The sequence below is a fragment of the Urocitellus parryii genome, chromosome 6 (assembly GCF_045843805.1).
Source record: "Urocitellus parryii isolate mUroPar1 chromosome 6, mUroPar1.hap1, whole genome shotgun sequence".
Lineage (NCBI taxonomy): Eukaryota > Metazoa > Chordata > Mammalia > Rodentia > Sciuridae > Urocitellus > Urocitellus parryii.
The window spans coordinates 102,930,892-102,952,118 of record NC_135536.1 but is presented as its reverse complement, the minus strand read 5'-3'; the positions used below and the strand labels follow the sequence as shown (position 1 = coordinate 102,952,118).

The 21,227-nt window shown below is 42.6% G+C and overlaps 1 protein-coding gene across 1 annotated transcript in view; it reads right to left on the bottom strand.

The window, feature by feature from the left end:
• Positions 1 to 16,727, bottom strand: part of Myzap (myocardial zonula adherens protein) — an 86,412-nt gene extending 69,685 nt beyond the window's left edge. Inside the window, exons 1-2 of the mRNA XM_026384872.2 lie at positions 16,566 to 16,727; positions 4,174 to 4,260 (exon numbers count right to left, since the gene is read on the bottom strand). Of these exons, the coding sequence (XP_026240657.2) occupies positions 4,174 to 4,260; positions 16,566 to 16,640 (162 nt within the window). The 5' untranslated portion in view covers positions 16,641 to 16,727. The remainder of the gene's footprint in view (positions 1 to 4,173; positions 4,261 to 16,565) is intronic.
• Positions 16,728 to 21,227: the final 4,500 nt, after the last annotated feature.

The following is a 21,227-nucleotide window of genomic DNA, read 5'->3' as shown; positions in this document are numbered from 1 at the left end:
TAGAAGGTCAATTCATAATATTAAATTATGGAACCATGCTAGGTGTCCTTCAATAGATGAATGGATAAAGAAAATGTATATATATTCAATGGAATATTACTCAGATTTAAAGAAGAATAAAATTATGGCATTTGCCAGTAAATAGATGGAGTTGGAGAATATCATGCTAAGCAAAATAAGCCAGTCCCGGGGCTGGGATTGTGTCTCAGTGGTAGAGTGCTCGCCTAGCACAGGCGAGACCCGGGTTCGATCCTCAGCACCACATAAAAATAAAGGCATTGTGTTGTGTTCATCTACACCTAAAAAATAAATATTAAAAAAAAATAAGCCAGTCCCAAAAAAACCAAAAGCCAAATGTTTTCTCTAATATGTGGATGGTAATTCACAATAAGGCAGGGGCCACTAGAGAAGAATAGCATTACCTTAGATTAGATAGAAGGAAATGAAGGGAGGGAAGGGGAGGGGAGGGAATGGGAGAGGAGGGGATGTGGGGATAGGAAGGATAGAACAAAACAGACATTATTACTGTATGTATATATGTGACTGCATGACCAATATGATTCTATATCATGTACACTCAGAAAAATGAGAAATTATATCCCATCTATGTATGATATATCAAAGTGCATAAATTTATTCTACTGTCAAGTATAAGTGATTAAAACAAAATTTTTAAAAGTATTCTAAGCAGTCATTGTGCCTGAAACCATCAGCTATAAAAGGGACATACAGGGAGAAGAGCAGTGTGGAGGCAGAAGGGAATGTCCCCCCAGCAACAGAGGGTCCCATCCAATCCTGGTCATCTCAAGGCACCAGTAGCCAAGCTGACCCTTCCCACTCTCTTTGTGGTTATAAGTTTTTTGATCCCAAAATTTTTTTTTGTTCTTCTCAGTTATACATGACAGAGAGTGTAGTTTGGCAAATTATACATACATAAAGTATAACTTATTCTATTTAGGATCCCACTCTTGTGGTTGTACATGATGTGGAGTTACCCTGGCTGTGTATACAAATACAAGGCTAGGAAAGTTATGACCAATTAATTCTATTCTTTCCTATTCCCCTCCCCATCCCTTCCCTTTGTTTCCCTTTATCTAATCCAGTGGATTTCTATTATTCCCTTCCCCAACCTCCCTTGTGACCCCAAACTGTTTTTTTATGGTAAATGTTCAAAGAACTTTCAGAGAAGCTTAATGAATTCTTCAACAACATAACCATAGTACCATTATCACAAGTAAGAAAATGACCATTTACTCAATGATAGCTAATATATTAGATATTATTTATATTAAAAATTATTTAAGTTATCTCAACATGTCTTTTATAAATTTTTTATCCAAGATCTAATCAAGGTTCACAAATTACATTTCACGTTAGGTCTTTTAAGTCTCTCTTATCTAGTACCAAGTCTCATCTTTTAAAAAATATCATTGAATCTATGGAGAGGCACAAACCACTTATTTTGTAAACTGTTTCACATTTGGGATTTTGCTTCCTTGTTTTAATTCAGTTAGACAAGTTTGGCAAGACTAGTACACAGGTAATAGTGTACTTCCTCAGAAAGCACATAACCTGGCCTGTCTCCTATTAGATCACTCGGTTGAAATGCTGACTGCCCTGTTGCTCCACTGAAAGGTACGCTGACCCTGTAGAATCAGTAAGTCATCTTTCAAGGTAACATTTTTAGACCACATGAATATCCTATTCCACAATTATCTTTCACCAACTAGTTTTTGCATCCACTTATGAACATCTCTGCTGGTTACAAAATGGAGATTTTTCTAAATTAATTAGCTAGCATTCTATAAAAAGGCCCCTTTCCTCTCCTCAACACTCTCTCTAATTATCAAAATGTACCTATATATTTTGATTCATTATAAACTATATCTATTCAATGTGTTATAACCCTTATCCAAAATGCTTGGAACCAAAAGTGTTTCAGATTTTGGATTTTTTGAATTTGGGGATATTTGCAAAGACTTTACCAGCTGAGCATCCCTACTCCAAAATTTTGAAATCTGAAATGCTCCAAAATCCAAAGCATTTTGATTGTCATGTTAGTGTTCCAAAAGTTCTAGATTTTGGAGCATTTGGGAGTGCAGGTTTTCAGATCAGACCTATTCCACCTGTACTGTCATTATTCTTTGTGATGCTCCATCTGTTACCATTTGATCAGACAGGGCCCTTTCAAGCGAGCTCCTACATCCTTTTCCAGGACTTCACTCATCTCTGAGTGCTACTCTGCTTTCTAACTGGGTGCCCCAGGCCCACCTTGCCCTTTCCCTGCTTCTCCCTGGAGAAGCCATTTTTCTAGGTCTTTCTAATGGGACCCTTCTTTGTGAGCACATCAGCAAGTTTATATTCTCTCACTTTTCTCTACCTTTTCTTTCCTCTCCACTTCCTTTCCCAGTCCTTCGTCATCTGCACTGGCATGGGAAGCACTTTGTCCTCCATAGGAAGTGGGAGGAGAGGGATGTCAGAGGAGGGAAGGGGATATGGGGACTTCCAGTAAACTTAAGGACATTATTAACCAAACTACTCACCAATCAATGAGAAGCTTCATTTTCTATGGTTTACTACATTATTGGTTAATGCCAAAGCAAGGCTTGTACTTCAAGAAGCTTCTATCTCATGATTCCATTTTGGAAACTTACATCATTTTTGTTTTGTTATATTTATATGAAACATGCACAAGGACAACCTAATCTCTGGCACTTTTATCCCCTCCTTTTGTTTTATTTGTCTTCATTAGCACTCGCTATTTCTTAAACTCTATAAGATATATGTAGAGTTTATAAACTCTATATCTTATATATATTTATTTATTTTCATTCTTGTCTCACTAGTATATAAGTTCTGTGGATGACACATATTTTTTTTGTCTATTTTGCTGTCTACTACTATACTCCTAGTGCATAGAATAAATAGTGCCTGGAATTCAATAGGGGCCCCATAATTGCTTGTGAATGAGCAAAATAGCTTGGCCAATGTGTTAGTCAGCCTTTTGGTTGCTGCAACCAAAATACCTGACAAGACCAACGTAAAGGAGGAAAAGTTTACTTTGGGCTCGTAGTTTCAGAGCATTTCAGATTTCAAAATTTTGTCAGAACACCATGGAGGAAGGGTGGCAGCAGAGGAGAGCTGCTCACCTCCTGGTGGCTGGAAAGCAGAGACGGAGGGAGGAGCTGGGGGCAAGACATAATTCCCAAGAGGGTGCTCCCAATGACCCACCTCTTCAAGCCACACCTCACCTAACTACAATTACTACCCAGTATAATAATAAATATAATTATGAATCTATCAAATGAGATAATCCCTGATTACATTACTAAACACTTATACTCTAATCATTTCACCTCCTACATCAACACAGGAACTTTTGGAAATCTTATATGAGAACTATAACAGCCAGGAACACTGGCTAAGGTAAATGCAACCTCTCATTTAGTCTTTAAGCCTGCACTTCAATGTCCCTGCCAAGTATTCAATTATTCCCTTCTCTGTGTTCCCAAAGCCCTTTCTATGTTGCTGGATCTGAATACTTGAAATATCACATCATTGTTTATTTATGTCTGTTTCACCTGAGAAACTGTGAGTTCCCCTAAGGCAAAGACAAGGTCACACTTATCTTCATGGTCCCAGCACTTAGCACAGGAGTTGCTGGCACATGAGTGTTTACCATTTGGAGCAGGACTCCTCCTGCATCTAGTCAAGGTGTCCCTTCTGCCACCAGAGCAGCCTGCTGGGCTTTTCCTCCATGCCTGAGCCTGAACTGGGCTCCCAGCTGGCTACTCCCAGCTCCTGAGAAAGTCTCTGGCTGGGCAGCAGCTCACAAAGGACCCTTTGACTGAACCGCACTGGGCTGTTTCAGGAAAAACCACGTTCCCTGCCACAGCACCTGTCACTAAGGCCAGTGTCCCTATAGTTCCAAGGTAACACAGGGCCACAGTGTTCACCAAGAAACAAGAGCAGGGGCAGAGCAGGAGCAGAACACTGGCAGAGCCACCAGGGAGAGCAGGCTGGCTTCTGGGAGGCAGGCGGGCAGGTCAAGGGGGGCTTTATATCAGCAGAGTAGCAGATGCACAGCTCTGAGAACTGCCTGGGGACGGGAGGAGAGTGGGTTAAACAGAACAAGTCCAGGACTGTTGAAGATTGGCCTCAAATATGGCTCACCTGCTCTCTTCTCTCAATCTTCTTTTCAGTTTGCTCTGAAACTGGACTTTCGGGTGGCATGGTTAACCGCAGTCTGCAGACATTTGCCTGGAAGAGGTGGAGAGGAGAGGCAAGTTAGGGACCAGCGTTTGAGGCAGAAAGAGCAAGGTGACCTTGGGCTTCTCACAGCCTGTTTCCACTTGGCAATGGGGGCTGCTGTACCAATCACACAGAAGACTGAGAGGGGAAGGCCAGCCTCTGTCTGGCCCGGCACAGGCACACACCAGCCTGCTGCTCAAAACAAGGAAACCACTGATTGTCTTCGGAAATTTCAAACATTTTTAAACAGCTCAGGTTCCATAACAATATGTATAAAATGATCTCAGTTCATAAGTATAGGCCAACATGCAGCTAGAGGAAGAGAAGACAAAATACACACAGTGGTTCTCTCTAAATTAGAAGATTTCAGGTGACCAGGGTAGGAGGGTGCTTTCTAACCAACTATATATTTAATTATTTTACAACAGAGATATATATGCTTGATCACATCTTTTTAAAGTCTATTTACCTATGTTCATAGTAGTATTATTCACGAGAGCCAAAAGGATTTTGTTTATCAAATGGATAAACAATATGAGGTACATATGAACAATGGAATATTATTCAGCCTTAGGAAGAAAGGAAATTCTGACACATGCTACAACAGTATGCTAAGTAAATAAGTCAGTTACAAAAGGACAAATGTTGCATGATTCTACGTATTTGAAGTACTCAGAGTGTTCAAAGTCACAGAGAAAGAAAGCAGCATGATACCGGGCACAGCGGTGCATGCCGGTAATCCCAGCAGCTAGGGAGGCTGAGGCAGGAGGATCAGGAGTTCAAAGCAGCATTCGCAAAAGCAAGGTGCTAAGCAACTGAGTGAGACCCTGTCTCTAAATAAAATACAAAATAGAGCCACAACGTGAGGCTCAGTGGTCGAGTGTCCCTGAGTTCAATTCCCAGTACCCACCCCAACCCCTCCAAAAAAAATAAAGCAGCATGGTATCTTCCAGGTGCTAAGGTGATGGGGAATTAGGGAGTTGTGTTTATTGGGTAGAGTTTCAGTTTGGGAAGATGAGAAGGATTCTATGGGTGGATAGTGGTAATGTTTATACAACACTGCGAATGCACTTAATGTCACTGGACTATACACTTAGAAATGGTTAAGACAGCAAATGTGATGCTTTGAGTATTTTACAATTAAAAAAAAACTAATAAAACCAAAGCTGCCCATGTTTGCTGAATACAGATCTAAAGAAAGAGCATTAGATGGAAAGGCATAGGAGACTAAAACATAAGATTATAAGTTGATAAAACACCTGACTCCTTCATTGGCTATACCACCATGAATATTTGTCCCTAATCACTGAGCATCTTCTCAGTTTATTAAAGGCTGCCAACAGAGTTCACTGAAACATTAGAATAAAGGTTCCTACGTGATTTTTTAAAAGTCTAAGGCTGGGCTGTAGCTCAGTGATAGATCACTTGCTTAGTATGCACAAAGCCCTGGGTTCAATCCTCATTACTGAAAAAAAAACCAAACAAGTCTAAATTGCACTGTTTCTCTTAAAATAAAACAAAGCATTATACCATTCCTGGAGAGAAATTACAACATATGTGATCTATCAATATTCTATTGATAAGGACAAACCACTGAGCAAAGTCATTTCTCTGCCTACTAGGACAGAAAATATACAACCACAATCTGTAGTGTGAATGAGGCATTAACTATAATAACAGCTAACCACAGTCTCCACTTACTGCATGCCAAGCACCTGTAAGCATCTTCCCTCCACTTATTCATGTGATCCTCACCATGACCCCATGGCAACAGGTCTTCCCACTAGCCCTACTTTGCAGTGAGGAAATCAAGTCCCTGAGGGACCTCATGGCCTGGAAATGGCAGAGCTGAGATTTGAACCCAGGCAGTCTCCAGAGTCTGTGCTCTTAGCCCTCCCCGATTCACCACCTACTACATCCCTGAAACGCCACATGGGCTCAACTCATGGGAGGGCCACTTGTCCCAATACTGTTTGAACTGTGTCTCCCAAACTTCATACATTAAGTCCTAATCCTAGTATGTAAGAATATGAACCTACTTAGAGATGGGGTTTTTATAATGGTACTCAAGTAAAAACATGAGATCAAGGGTTACACTAAATCAAAATGATCAGTGTCCTTATCAAAATGGGAAATGTGGAGGTACATACACCTGCAGGGAAAATGGCTTGTGAACTTAAGATGGTTATCGACAAGCCAAGGACATAGGCCTAGGACAAATCACTCCTTCACGGCCCTCAGAAGGAATCTACCCTACTGACACCCTGATTTTGGACTTCTAGCCTCCGGGACTGTTTGACAAAAAATTTATATTATTTAAGTCACTGGGTTTGTAGTGATTTTCATGGAAACCCTGGAGAGCATCCTCTACCCTTTCGGTTAGCTGGGTCACAGATCTGCACCGCTCAACAGGCAGCCTCTGAGCAAAACACCCTGCAGACTGGAAACCCGGGTTTGGGTGGGATTGCAAGAGACCTTTCAGATCCAACCTGCCCACGTATGAAGGCATCCCACATTCAGAAATGTACCTGAAAGGTGGGGCCCCAGCCTGTGGGAATCATTTTGCATGAGCAAGTGAAAGAATCCGAGCTTGAGACCCAAGTTAGTACTTCCACATATGCCATCACCTCTCTCCAAGATGTCACATCTTTCTACCAGGCATTTTCAAATTTCTGATGCTGAGTTTACCTGTTCTGCGGAATTTCTACCTAACCAGCCTGGGATTTTCCTTGAACTACAGCAAAGTTGCCCTTTCTAGATAATTCTCCTATCCCCTGAGACCTGTTCTGTATGGACTAAACAACCCCAGTTCTTTAAGATGTGGTTTCGAGCCCTCTTTCCCTCCTCACTCTCTTCATCCCCCAAGGTCTTCAGGGTGAGATATGGCCTGACAACCAGGGCTATCAATGGCTCTCATGTGGCCAACCTTGCAACCAGCCTTCAGAGCTCACTACCAGACCTATGGTCCAAAAGAAACAAAGCCATTCCGCCAGCTCCTTCTCTTTCCTGAGAGAACTATGCAAAGGCACTGATGGAAATCTGGGTCCTCTGGAGAAGGGTGACCCTCTCACTCCAGGCCACTTGGTCACATTAAATCCAGTCTGGCACATGCACAAACATTAGGTATAACCCACCCTGGGTGGCAATTCAAATCCACCATATTCATCAATCTTCTCTGATAGGCTGGGTCTAATCCATAGCATAATTCTGCAGAGGAAATGAGGTACTTCCCCCTGCACCACATCCCATGCACACACGTATGTACTTGCACATATACATGTATACACAAGTACACACAGATTCCAACATGAACTAGTCCTGTGACTATGGACAAGTTAGTTATATCTCCATATCTCAAAGGTAAAATGAGATCTACTAGGACTAGCTAGCATATAGTAAACCTCTATGAATGTTAGATATTTTTATTATTATCTAAATACTATCATTGTCCTAGAAATCTATATTCTCCAAAATGAAACAGACCTATTTGGCTTCACTACCCTGCTTTCCATGAAAATAACAATTTATTCAGTGGGTTGGGGACATTAGCACTGTAAGTGATGCCTTTTGATTGCCTGATTACCCTTGAGGGGTAATCCCTGATGGCCATAATTTTCAGGAAGGCGCTTTATGAATCCAATAGCCCCTCCCCCGGTTGAGCTCATTCTTCATCTGCTACCACAGAACTTTGATATTCCTCAACATACTTCCTACACAGTGCGCAGGTACCTTTTGTGAATCAAGTTCTCACACTGAACCATGTGTATGCTGGGGTATGGAAACCCAAAGGGTAAAACACAATGCATAAAACAAAACGAACCTGTAAAATAAAACATTTGGCATCAAAGATACCTGGCAGTTGCAGCAGGTGCTTGAAGCTGCACCCCAGGGCCCTGTCTGGGGAGGTTACTATTGTCAATAGAGGTGCTTTGATGGAAACATTAAAGAGCACAACTATTCTTTAATAAATGCTGACCCACTGACTGTACAGAAGCAATTTAAACTCAGCTGGGAACAGGATCACATACACACCTTCTACATTGTCACAGGGAAAAAGAAAGCTGCAGAACAAAATGTTAAGAATAACCTCATTTTTGTTATATAAATATACACTGATAATTTGTATAGACTTAAAGGAAAAAAATATCTTTAAGGAAACACAGCCAACTGTTGATGCTGTTTATCTCCCCAAAAATGGGGTTTCTGTATTGTTCAAACAACTGTTTGAATTATAAGTTTTTAAACAGTAGTAGTAGTAGTAGTAATATAATAATAATAATAATAATAATAATAATAATAATAATAAAGATGGAAAGAGAATGTGCCAAAGAGACCAAGACAGATAGACCAATCCTCCCTAAACCCACAGAATAGTTTCAGTGACAGCAAAAATAACAATCTAGAGATCTAGATGGTACTCTGAATTCCTAACAGAAGCACTAAGGAAAGTGAACCCTGAACCCCTCCCTGCTAGGCTGACCTGGCACAGTCCACCTCCCTCTACTCATTCACCTCTAGCATTCTCCCCACAGGAAAATCCCCTGATCAAGATCAAGGCCCTGTAGCTTATCTCTGGGCATTTTATGATGCTGATCACCATGGTTTCCTGAAACTCAGATACACAACTCCCAGAGCCGACCCAGGCTAAGCAATACCTGAAAGGCAGAGGTTCTCACAGCAGCTGGCTCAACCCTTGAGTTCTGAACAATGTAGAGAATTGCTTCTTACTTATTCTGAATACCACTGCTATTGGACTAACCATCCCTGGAACCAACATCCATTCCAGTGGATCAAAGCAGGAAACTGGACACAGCCTATTTCATTACTCAATCACTGAGCACCCACTAATTGTAAAATACTTTTTAAGAGATATAAGGGTACCATGTTACCATGTTGATAAAGAAACTGCTGTGCCCAAGGAGCTTATAATCTAGAAACACCCTCAACAAGGTAATAAAGAACAGTTGTCCTGCCCAATACTGCAAGCTTAATGGCTAAAGCATAGTTAAACTGCACTTCCTGGGTTTCTTCTGGGTTCTGACACCTACCAGTGATAAAACCTCTGGAAAGCTACTTAATCTTCAGGGCTTCTGTTACCTTATTGTACAATATAACAAACAATATTGTACTCTTTTAAGATTGTTGTGAAGATTAAATTAACTAATATGGGTAAAGAGCTTAGAATAGTTTCTGGTACATATTAAGGGCTCTCTAAGTGTTCTTGATTATCATGGGAATAGAGGACAATCCTGATCTTAAGTGGAGGTAGGATTATGGAAACAAAAGTGCCTAGAAATGACACTTGAACTGGGTATAGAAGGCCAAAAAGAACTTTGCAGATCAGTGAGGTTTGAAGAATCCATCATCATCATGAGAGACAACTATCAGGCAGGCAAGGTGTTCCAGACGGGCTGAAGATATACATAGCTGTTGGCATGTTCCAAAGATGATAATGGGGCCTTCAACCTGAGCTAGATAGAAAAGAAAAATGAACAAATACATAGGGGCCAAACTCTGACAATCAGGCCCCAGTTAGAAGACAATAGAGTCACTGAAATCTTTGGAGGAAGAAACTAACATTCAAATCTGGGTTCTTTTCAATAATTAAACCAATAGTCACTGAGTACCTCCTACATTCCCTGCACTATGAAATGGAAGGAAAGGAAAACGTAGGGGGAGATATCAAGCAAACTTTGTACCATAATGGTTTTTTGAGCCCCTATAGTACTTAGCAAAGTATCAATACATAATGGGTGTTTGTTCAATGAATGTTTTGTTTGTTGGGGTGTGGGGGGGGCTTTTGTTATTATTATTTTGCTTTGCTTTGCTTTGGTTGAACTAAAACAAAGAAAGCTAGCTACATCTGAAACTCCCTGGGGATTCTTCTACTTAATTGCAAGCCACTCTCCTGGAAGGGACAGCAGGAGAGGGGCAGATAGCATCCAGGCCTCCTGTAGAAGAAAAGATACAACCAAGCCCTTGTTCACAACTCCAGGCACCTAGGGAGCTCAGTGGGCCCCCGGAGCCTTGTTTCTCACCCCCCTTTTTTAAAATTTTTATTATTAGTTGTTCAAAACATTACATAGTTCTTGACATATATATTTCATACATTTGATTCGAGTGGGTTATGAACTCCCATTTTTACCCCATATACAGATTGCAGAATCACATCGTTTACACATCCACTTTTTTACATACTGCCATACTAGTGCCTGTTGTGTTCTGTTGCCTATCCTATCCTCTATTATCCCCCCTCCCCACCCCTCTCCTCCCATCTTCTCTCTCTACCCCATCTACTGTAATTCATTTCTCCCCTTTGTTTTTTTCCCCTTTCCCCTCACTTCCTCTTGAATGTAATTTTGTATAACAATGAGGGTCTCCTTCCATTTCCATGCAATTTCCCTTCTCTCTTCCTTTCCCTCCCACCTCTCATCCCTGTTTAATGTTAATCTTCTTCTCATGCCCTTTATGGAGGCAGAAATTCCTCACTTAGGGGTATTCTGGGGATCCCCATATCATGATGCTCTCAGCCTCTGGTACCTGGGCTCACCCAAGAGGGGAAAAATCTATCTCAAATAAGAAGGGGTAGAGAAGATGACCCAGGGAATTGACAGGGACTTGCCAATCAGTTTACAGAGATGGATTTCCCTAAGGAAATTAGCCAAATGTATTTGCGTTTCTCTCAGGCCTGGTCCACTCTGACTGAGTCTCTGCCCAACTTCCCCTGACAACAGAAGGTGTGGCCTCTGTGGATGTAGCTGGGGAACCCACCCCACACTCTGCTCAGCACAATTTATCCAATCTTTGGCACCTGCAGGCCAAGCTGTGTGGGGCCTGGAGCATGCCCCATCTAGATTAGGCCTCTCAGGTCTGCTGTGTCCCTGAACTTGTAGCTTGATTATCTGCCTCAGGGTGGGGCAAACTTTCTCTGCAAAGTGCCAGGTAAGAAATATTCAGGTTTTTCAAGCCACTGTAAAAACCATTCCTAATTCAGAGGCATACAGAACAGTAGAGGATCTCCCCCTTCTACTTCCTGGGACACTTTTCCAGGTGGTATGGTGTCCTAGAGCCCCTCTTTCCCATGTCAGAGAAAATTTCATCAATAGGAGGACAGTAACCTCTCCTCCCCACTCTCTCTGGCTCCTTCTGTACCAGGCACACAATGTACCCAAAATGTCAAAATCCAGAGAGAAAGCACAGGTGAGATAAAGACACAAAAAATACCAGTGTGTCTTGGAGTGCTTTGACTCCCTGTTCCTGCCCCCACCACCTTGTCCTCCATTTTACAAAGCCCAAGAGACCTTTCTAGAACACTGTCCCAAGAATGAACCAGGAAAGCTTTCAGGGAGGAGTGATTCTTATAGAAATAAAAATATTCTTATAGAAATAGTCTTATCCCAGGCTCAAGGAAATCTCCTTAAAAATGCAAATGTTCTTCTCTACTTTCAGAGGTTCCCCTGAATTGGCTTAGGGTGAGGCCAGGACAGAGCTCTCTTAAGTTTCCTGGTGATTCCACACAGAACCAGGGTTGAGAACCACTGACTTAACCAAAGAATGAAACTCCAACTGTGCTACAGGATGAAACAACTAGAATATTTGGAGGCTTTCCCAGAACTGTCAAATCCTCACCTGGACTAGCATTCCCATCCACTCAGTCACCTGTTTCCTGCCCAGGTGGGCTGGCTTTATCCCAAGGCTTCTCTTCCTGTGTTTCCATTTGCCAACGGGACACTAAGTGTGGCTTCTTTAGGACCCTGGGGACTCCTCTCTATAAGCACCTATTCCATCAGACCTGAGGAGGGAGAGTCCCTAAGACTTGTCTTCAAGTAGTTAACCACAGGGGAAATAAGCAATGGTGAGGTACATAAGCCATGGGAAGGAAGAATCAGGGCAGACTTCCTGGAGGGGATGATCCTCATCAGAGGAAAGCATGAGGAAAAACAAAGAGGCAAGGAACAGCACTGAAGCTCGGAGAATGACAATTAATCTGGAATGCCTGGGACTACGTGGGCCAAGTATGGGAGTATAGAAAAAAACAGCCAACAGCCAGGTTGGAGGGCCCAGATGCTACACGAAGAAGCTGGAACTTTTTCCTGGTAGTACCAAGGAGATTCTTGAAGCAGAGGAATCAGGTGACTGGATTATGAATTTTTGAAAGATTACTCTGACCATAAAGAATGAACAAAAGTCAGTAGCAGTGTGATTGACACTTAGGAAATACCACTCATCTGAAGTGGGAAAAGGGGTAAACCCTGATATAGTAGTCTACTCTGTGTTGGAAAAGCACTGCAGCCATTTTAAGATCGTAATGTGGTTAATCACTGGAAGTATTTGGGTTGAAGCATTTCAATACATTTCTCTAATCAGCCCTAGATCCGCAGCTCCTTGAATGGAATTGGATAACAATTGTTGGGGCTTACTGACTTGAAAGAGTTTCCCAAGTGACTAGAAGCATGGTAGTGACACCAGCCTCCAGGTCCCCTGCTCAGATATAGATGCACAGTATAAAAAACAACAGGGACCTCACATGCAACCCTTCTGCAGTGCTTTGGAGATAAGAAACACAAGTCAGAATCCCCCATAATCTTTACAGAGCCACCGTGGCATCTCTATAAATCAAGTTTCCTTAAGAATTTCAAGTCTGGCCTGGCATGCTGGCTGGCACACACCGATAATCCCAGGGCCTTGGGAGGTTGAGGCAGGAGGATCAGTGATAAGTGTCCTTGATTCAATTGCTAGTACCCCCCACCCCGCCAAAAAAAAAAAAAAAAGAGAATCTCAAATTTGTTCATCCTACACTAAACACAGCAAGACGGAAAAACGAAAGCACAGAAGTTGGTTGGTTTTTATTTTTTATTTTTCTGAACCTACAACTATCATTTTTTTAGTGACTAAGGCTTTGGGGATAATCCCTAAGGATGCTATCTATCAAAACTACACAACTTGGTCTGTCAGGAGCTGACTCAGAAGGACTGTGGTGAGAAGCCAGCATGTTTTCTGTACAGCAGGACCCACCTCTCTTCTCCCTGTGGATGCTGCAGACAGCTTCCTTCCACCAGTTGCTGAGATTCCACAACATCCAGTGTTCCTTCCTCAGAGCCCACAGAAGGATACAGAGCTTACATGCGCAGATGTTTTTGTGGACTGGGAAAAAGAAGTGAGGTAAGACCTGTCTGACCCAAGGGAATTCTTCATTTTGAGCTATCAAACAGAAATGGGACATTAGAGACTAGTGCATTAGCCAGGGAGTAAAGACTATCAGCCCATTCTGGTTTTAAACATAGGAAGCCTCTGCCAAGGCTAGGAAACAATCCTCTCCTATGGCCTTGTTGGGGTTTGTTTCAGTTTGAATTTTATGTGCCATTGAGGAGCCATGATACCAGCAAAACCAGCCAACAGTCTCTTATTATCAGCAGAACACAGTGCCACATAAAACCCTTGACAGGTCTAGCATCTCACACCACCCTAGCCAAACAGCTTAGCCAAAAGTACTGGGGTACATAAAACAACAAGTACTTTCCACCCCAAGCTCACAACCTGGCCACGCAACTGACCTTTCATTTCAAAGGCTCACACAGCAAGATTAACTTTCATTTACAAAATTCCTTTCAAAATCATTTAGTAATGTCAATATATTAAAAAATGTTTCCCCCTCTCCCCAAGGTCATCATTCTAGCTGTGGTTATTCTCCAAACAATTTATCTCCCTGCTGTTGCCATAGATAAAACTATTTTTAGAGCACAACTGGTTTGAAGGCTTTTTTTTTTTTTAATTTCACAACTCCTGTTGTTTGGCATCCATAAATGCTTCTCAGGATTTTGTTTATCTGCTAACAGAAATTAGTCTTCCCACCTTCCCCCCGCCTCCCATGAGAGATGATCTTAGGAAGGAGGTGCAATTGCAGGTGGCAGTCACTGAACAAAGGATAACTGGTGACAGGCTGGTCTCCCACACTGCCCCTGGCAGCTGACTCAGAGAACTGAACTCCTGCTCAGTGTCAGCTGTCACCACAGTTGGCTGGAATGACTGGACCAACATAGCCTGGTTCCCCACAGACACTAACTCGATAAGCTCTTTGGATGAAACAGAAGATTTATTTTAATGGCTAATATGTTCCTGCCAAAGACCATCACTTAGGTACCATTGGGTGAAATGAAAGAATGATATAGGCTTTACCAAAAATTTTCAACTTCGGAAATACTTTTCATAATTATTTGTTTAGCCTGCAATTTTATTTTCAAGACATCCTGGTTTTGTTTCCCTAAAAAGAAATTAAAAATAAATGTTTTTGTCCCAAGGCAGGTCCAATATGCCATTGTTGTACACCATAAGTCAAATATTCCATTTAGACAAATGCTACCATTCCTCCATGCAGTATCCCAATATTGTCATCTGCCCTACAAATTCCTACTCACACAGCAAGACTAAACTCAGACATCACCTGCAGTAAGAGGCCTCCCTCAGGTGCCTGAGGAGGAACTGTGCCTTTTAGCTTCACAGAACTTTGAAAATACTTCACCACACTACACAATTAATGCTTTGATAATTTCATGATAGCAGTTTATGACAAAGTCTGCCTCCATAGGTAGAATGGACCCCATTGATCAGCACTGTACCACAGTTCCCCACACACACACACACACACACACAAACACAGCACTTGTGAAATTTGCAAAACCAATGGCAGAGTTGGAAATTATAAAGATATGGAGAACACTAGAACTTTTTGATATTCTCTTTCCAAAACAAGTACCAGGATGCCTAGTATAGCCCTGCATAGTCTGATTCAGATCCCTGAGACCTCCAGCCCAAAGTCTTATACAGTCTTATTCAAAAGGCAAAGCACTCTCAAAAAATGTTCACAATGTACCAGATACCAAAGCACTTATAACTAAAGAGATACTCAAAAGAAAATATTGGAGAAAAAATGTCATTGGGTATACGGTATACAAACTAATCACATTTATGTATCTACCTACAATATCATTTTAGCTACCCCAACCAGTCCCTATCCCTGGAGGGGAAATGGACCTCAGCTGGGCTCAGGAGTATCTTTTCAGTGATTTCTATTGTCTCCCAATCAAAATTTTGTTCCAAATTGACAAATATTTCCAAAGAAATATGGCAAATATCCACCTTGAAGTAAGGCCAGGCCTGTGGCTGGAAACTCCTTAGGATCTAATATGACTCTTGAAGTTAATGATTGGACAACTAGAGTTCTGTCAACCTATAAGAACACAAACATAAACACACACACACACACACACACACACACTCTCTCAAAACCCATCACTTGGCCCAACCCAATTGTAACACACACCCATCTTCTACAGCTAATGAAAGACAACTCATAAGGTGATATAACCACCACCAATTGGTTGAGGTATATAAAAGTAGATAAGCATGTCTACAAGACTAGCAAACAGAGGTACCAAAGTGGCTTCTAGTTTGGACTTAAGTACTCATTCAGATAAACTTGGGGAAACATTATTCAGCAAGTTTCAATCACAGTGAAGAGATGTCAAGTAATAAGCAATGAATATCATGATGAAAGAATAAGCCACAAACCAAACCTCTAACAATTTGCTCTGAGATCCTGATTTTGGAAGAAATGCAGAATGTGAAAGATGCATATGCCTAGCCATTCTTCAAAGAGCATCTACAGAGGTGGGAAAGGATATAACAACGATTGCAGAGAAACAGGCTTCTAAATAAAACCCTCCCTGAGGATGTTGACCAAGGACCACCTCTGCTGCCACTGTGTTAGTATTTAAGCTAGAAAGAAAAAAGTGGCTTGCATAAACTAACCTCCCATACAACTGGGCTCCTGGGCAGCCAGCTGCTAACCCCTGATTTGCAAAGAGGCACCCACTTTGGCTAAACCCACTCCAGAATCAGTATTATTCTGTCACACTGAACACAAGTGACACCTACTTACTTCTAATTAATGGAAGAAGGAAAGTTTGGGTTTAAAATACCATCTTACTTGTGGGCCTCAGGGTAGAGATACTACAGAAATGTCTCCCTTGCTTTTTAAAACTGGTGCCACCAATAAGTTTGGCTTGACAGAAGAGACAGGAAGGAGAGAAAAACTCTGGGAATTCCAGAAAGTCTCCCAAGACCTCTTTTCCAGCTGGTGAGGCATCCCTTGGGCGTCAAGTGGGAAGGTCACAACCAGCGCTGGGACTGACGGGAAAGTTGAGCCCAGGGTGGGTGTCAAGGCCAAGGGCTGGCTCCCGTGCGACCTCAAACGCAGATACCTACAGAAGTGGCAGGGGAATGAGACCACCGGGGCCACCTCCCCAGCTACTCACCCTCCTGCTGGGCGTCCCGGGCGCTCTGGAGCTGCCGCCGGAGAGCAGGGTGACGGTGGACGTGGAACGCAGCATCCTGCAGCGGTTGTCGGCGTTGGGCTGGGCACCCGAGCTGCTCCGGGGCAGAATAAGTGTGCTGGGCGCGCCCTTCGCGGGGGTGGCTCCGGGGCCACTTGCTGCTCCAGCTTTGGCTCGGCGGGAGACGGAGGGGGCGGGGCCTGGACTGGGGGCGGGGCAGGGACGGGGCAGGGGCCGGGCCAGGCCGCGGGGCGGGGCCCTAGCGCGCTTGCCCAACAGGTCCTGCTGCATTTTCTCCCTGGTGCTCAGACCCTGCCAAAGTTGAGCGCTGTCCTTTCCCGTGTCGCTTTATTCTGACCCGGGGAGTAAAGAGCCCTCGATATTTGGGAGGCCTAGACTCTCTGTCTTCTGAGGAGTCGAGCTCCGCCTGCACTTTCAACCTCAGGACTCATTGCATAGGTCCCACACCCACCCCTAGCTATTTCCCCCACCCAACCCCCAGCCACACCCGGGGATCCCTGGGACCATCACCCTATCATTTATTAAGTATTTATTGAGTGCCTATCCTAGCAGCCAGCACAATCGACTGACCTCGTGGAGTTTGCAATCTGGTGGGGTCCCCGAAAGATAAAGAGATGACAGGTGTGGGTGCTAAGGTAGAAGAGGGTACACGGGGAACTATGAGAGTACACAACCAGTCTTAGGAGCCAGGAAAAGCCTCCCAGAGGAAGTGACTAAGCTAGAAAGCAAGTAGGAGTAAGCCAGACATAGTGTCCATCACAACTGCTCATATTTACTCAATGATTACTGTGCAACCAGCTGACAAGTACTTTGCATTACGTCAGTTAATTTTTACAACCACGCTTAGTGTTAGGCACCACTATTATCCTGTATCTTCATTTTGCAGATGAGGACATTGACTAACCAATGGATTGAGTAACTGAACAGGGGCCCCACTGGCTGCTGAAGGGCAAAGCTAGGGTATGAATCCTCTCAATCTGACCCTAGTGTCTTTCTTGTGCACTCTGCTGCCCCCTAACACGAAAGGGGCCAGCTCCAGGCCAAAAGAAGGAGCATTTTCAAGATAGAAGGGAGGAAAGGGAAAGTATATTTTTAAAACTGTAAATATCACAATGAAATGGATAAATGGTAGAGATGCAGCTAAAAGGGATCTGAGGCCAGGTCATGATGAGCTCAGTTTGGAAATGATAAAGATATGGAGAACACTAGAACTTTTTGATATCCTCTTTCCAAAACAAGTACCAGTATGCCTAGTATAGCCCTGCATAGTCTTATTCAGATCCCTGGGTCCTCCAGTCCAAAGTCTTATATAGTCTTATTCAAAAGGCAAAACACTCTCAAAATCAAAGAAGACATGATATCTCCACCCATTCTTCAAAGCCCAGGTCAAACTCTGCCTCCCACCAAGCTCTCCAGGACCTCATACCCTTGAACACTCACACTCCTGAACCCAGCAACTCTTTGGGACCATATTCTCTGTCAGAGTCATCTATTTGTATGTTTCCCCCCATCCTTCTGGAGGAGGAGACAGGCTCAACCCTCTCTGAATGCCCAGTATGGCACCAACAGGGAAGATGCTCAAAGAATGTTACTGAACAGAATTTCACATGATCTTGCAAAACTCATTTATTTTGCAGATAAGGAAGCTGTGGCCAGTGTATTTAAGTGATTTTCCTGAAGCCACACAGCCTGCTCTTTATTATCCTCACCATAGATGTGCCTGTGTTCTAAGTGCTTTATACTTACTTACTTTCTCATCTAGTTCTCATAGTGACCCACCAGGTAGATATTGTTATCATTCCCATTTTTCAGATGAGGAAACTAAAGCCAGACACATTAGGTCACTTGGTGCATAGCTGAGACTAGACATCTACTCTTCTAACTCCAAATCTATTGCTTTTTGACTACACTCTTTCCTTCATCCTCCCATCTACCTACCTTTTCCAAGAAAGGTTCATGAGAAGTTTCTTTCCATCCTCATTCAACACAGCCCTCTACACTTGGTAGAGTTTTATAAGACTGAAAGCTGGGTCTGCCTTTCAATAAATAGTGGTAAACATATGGCTGTTGAAAACCACCAGGAGTAGAGACATCTGCATGGTCATCTCAGTGGAAAGAAACTAATGATCAGTGTTGCTTTGTTGTTTTGCCCTGGGATAAATGGAAATGGGCTGTTTGTCGAATAAAGTCAAAATAACCTGCCATCAGCAATGTTTATTTATATTATGGTAGCCACCCAATGACTACCCAAGATGGAGTCAACCTTTGAGAGAAAGAGTGGTCCATGGATCCATTTTTCTTCCATCCACTGATGTCTTTCATATTGTTAATATAAATAATACTTTTCATTATAATCCATTGCAAAAGTAGCAGACTGCTTACCACATAGGAACTTATTTACATCTCTGCCTGCTTGATACCTGCTTGATACCTGGAACATATTCATTGGCACATGGTAAGTGCTCAGTAAGTGTTGAATGAGTGAAGAAATGATATCACAGAGCAAAACTGCAACTGGCCTATCACTGAGCAAAACAGAAACTAAGGTCCTTGCCAACCAAGCTCCTAAGGGTGGACCAGGGTCTCCAAGAACTTTTCCAACTGAAGCAACCAAAGCCCTGGGATTGTCCCAGTGAGGGCAGTTTCCCAACAATGGCTGCCACCAAGGATTGTAGGCAAAAGCCAAGCTCTGGCTTATGCCTCAGCCCCTTCCTACCAGGCCAACACTAGGTCTGGTAGACCCAATAGTAGCAAAGTTCACAAGGAATTGCAGGAAAGAAGAGAATAAGGAGCCCCAGGAAGTGGGAAAGGAGAGGAAAGAAACTGGTAAGAAAAGTAGGGAAAAATAAATCAATGGAAAATAGCTCTAGAATGGAGAGGAAACGATAATAAAGCCATAGTCACAGGTTTCCATGAATAATTTGAGAAGATGATGATACAAATGAAGGATTAGGTGAAAGGCTGAAAACTCCTGCTCAAGTCAGAAGTCCTTAGAATTAGCCAGGAATGCCTGTAATCCCAGAGGCTCAGGAGGCTGAGGCAGGAGGGTAGAAAGTTCAAAGCCAGCCTCAGCAACCCAGCAAGGGCCTAAGCAACTCAGCAAGACCCTAAGCAACTCAGACCCTGTCTCTAAATTATATATATATATATATACATATATATATATATATATATATACACACATATATATATATACATACACATACCTGCCCCCCTTTTTATATATATATATATATATATATATAAAGGGGGGCAGGTATGTGTCTCAATGGTTAAGTATCCCTGGGTTCAGTCATCCCTGGTGCAAAAAAAAAAAAAAAAGAAAAAGTCCTCAGAGTCTATAGATTATAGAGTAGGAAAGAGGGCAGAGTGAGAGAAGCGGGACAGGGCTCTGGAGGGGAAGGTCATTGTGGTCCCTCTCAACATGCTCTGGTTCTCTCCAGGACCTCCCTGAGCATTGGTGGTAGAGGGTTGCCACTATTTGGGCTCCAGGGAATAGGAGATGTGACAAAACTATCTTAGCTGCTCTCCCTTACCATCTATTGGAATAGTCACATATGCCTGAGAGCTGCCCTAAATATTTCTGCTGATACACAGGTATATAGAAAATTCCAGATACCTGTATAAATGTCCAGTTTTTTCTTGAAATCAGTTATTGAATTATACCTGCTCCCATCTCAGTTTCTAGAATTCTATTTCATATCCTCTAGGCATCTGCTTTCTGAATTGTCTCTGTTGCCTTCTGCTAATTCTTGTGCAAACTCTGTGTCTTTAGCTGAGGAGCTTTTGATGGGACCCTTTCTCTAGCAAGTCCTAAGCAGCCAATACTGCGATTAGATTTTTAGCAGAAACAATTAGGAATTGAATCACTTGCTGGACAGAAGCACAAAATAGGTGAGCCCAAGCCATGTCAGGCTTCCTGATATTTTGCACCCTCTACACTCTTAACTTCTCTGAAGCTTCCCTTTCTTCCTTTTCTATTCATCTGCAGCAACATCCCAAAGTCCTGGCACATTCTCTTGTTCTGACTGCCACAGAAACCAAACTTCCACAATGGAAAAAGGACATGTTTGCAGCCCAAGAACAAAGGTATTGAATTACAAAGCCCTTTTGAATAAAGTAGAACAAGAAACCCTACATATTCACAGGCATCTGAAAAGTAGAGAACAGGGCCTAGTGATAAGAAAAGCAGACTGAGAGGAACCCAAAACCCTAACCAAATCCCCCACATATCCACAGTGTTTGTAAGACTATCTAGAATGGGACCTGCTACTGACCCACCTGGGAAATACAAGCTCAATGCAAATGATTCTGCTGGCTTACCAACTAACCCAATGAGCAAATGATCAACCAGTAGAATGATCAAAAATAATTTTTTTTTCATTGAACAAATATGTACCAAGCATTTGCAATGAGCTGGGCACTGGGGAGGCAGAGACAAGTAAGACAGCCCTGCTTTCTAGGATTTCATGATCAAACTGGGAAAAGAAACATGCATTTAGGAAATAAAAATATGACTAACACTCATGTGGCACTTACTGTGAACAATAAATTGTGGATGCATTTTGAGATTTTTGAACACAGAGCAATGAGAAAAGTACTGTTATGACCCCTAATTTGCAG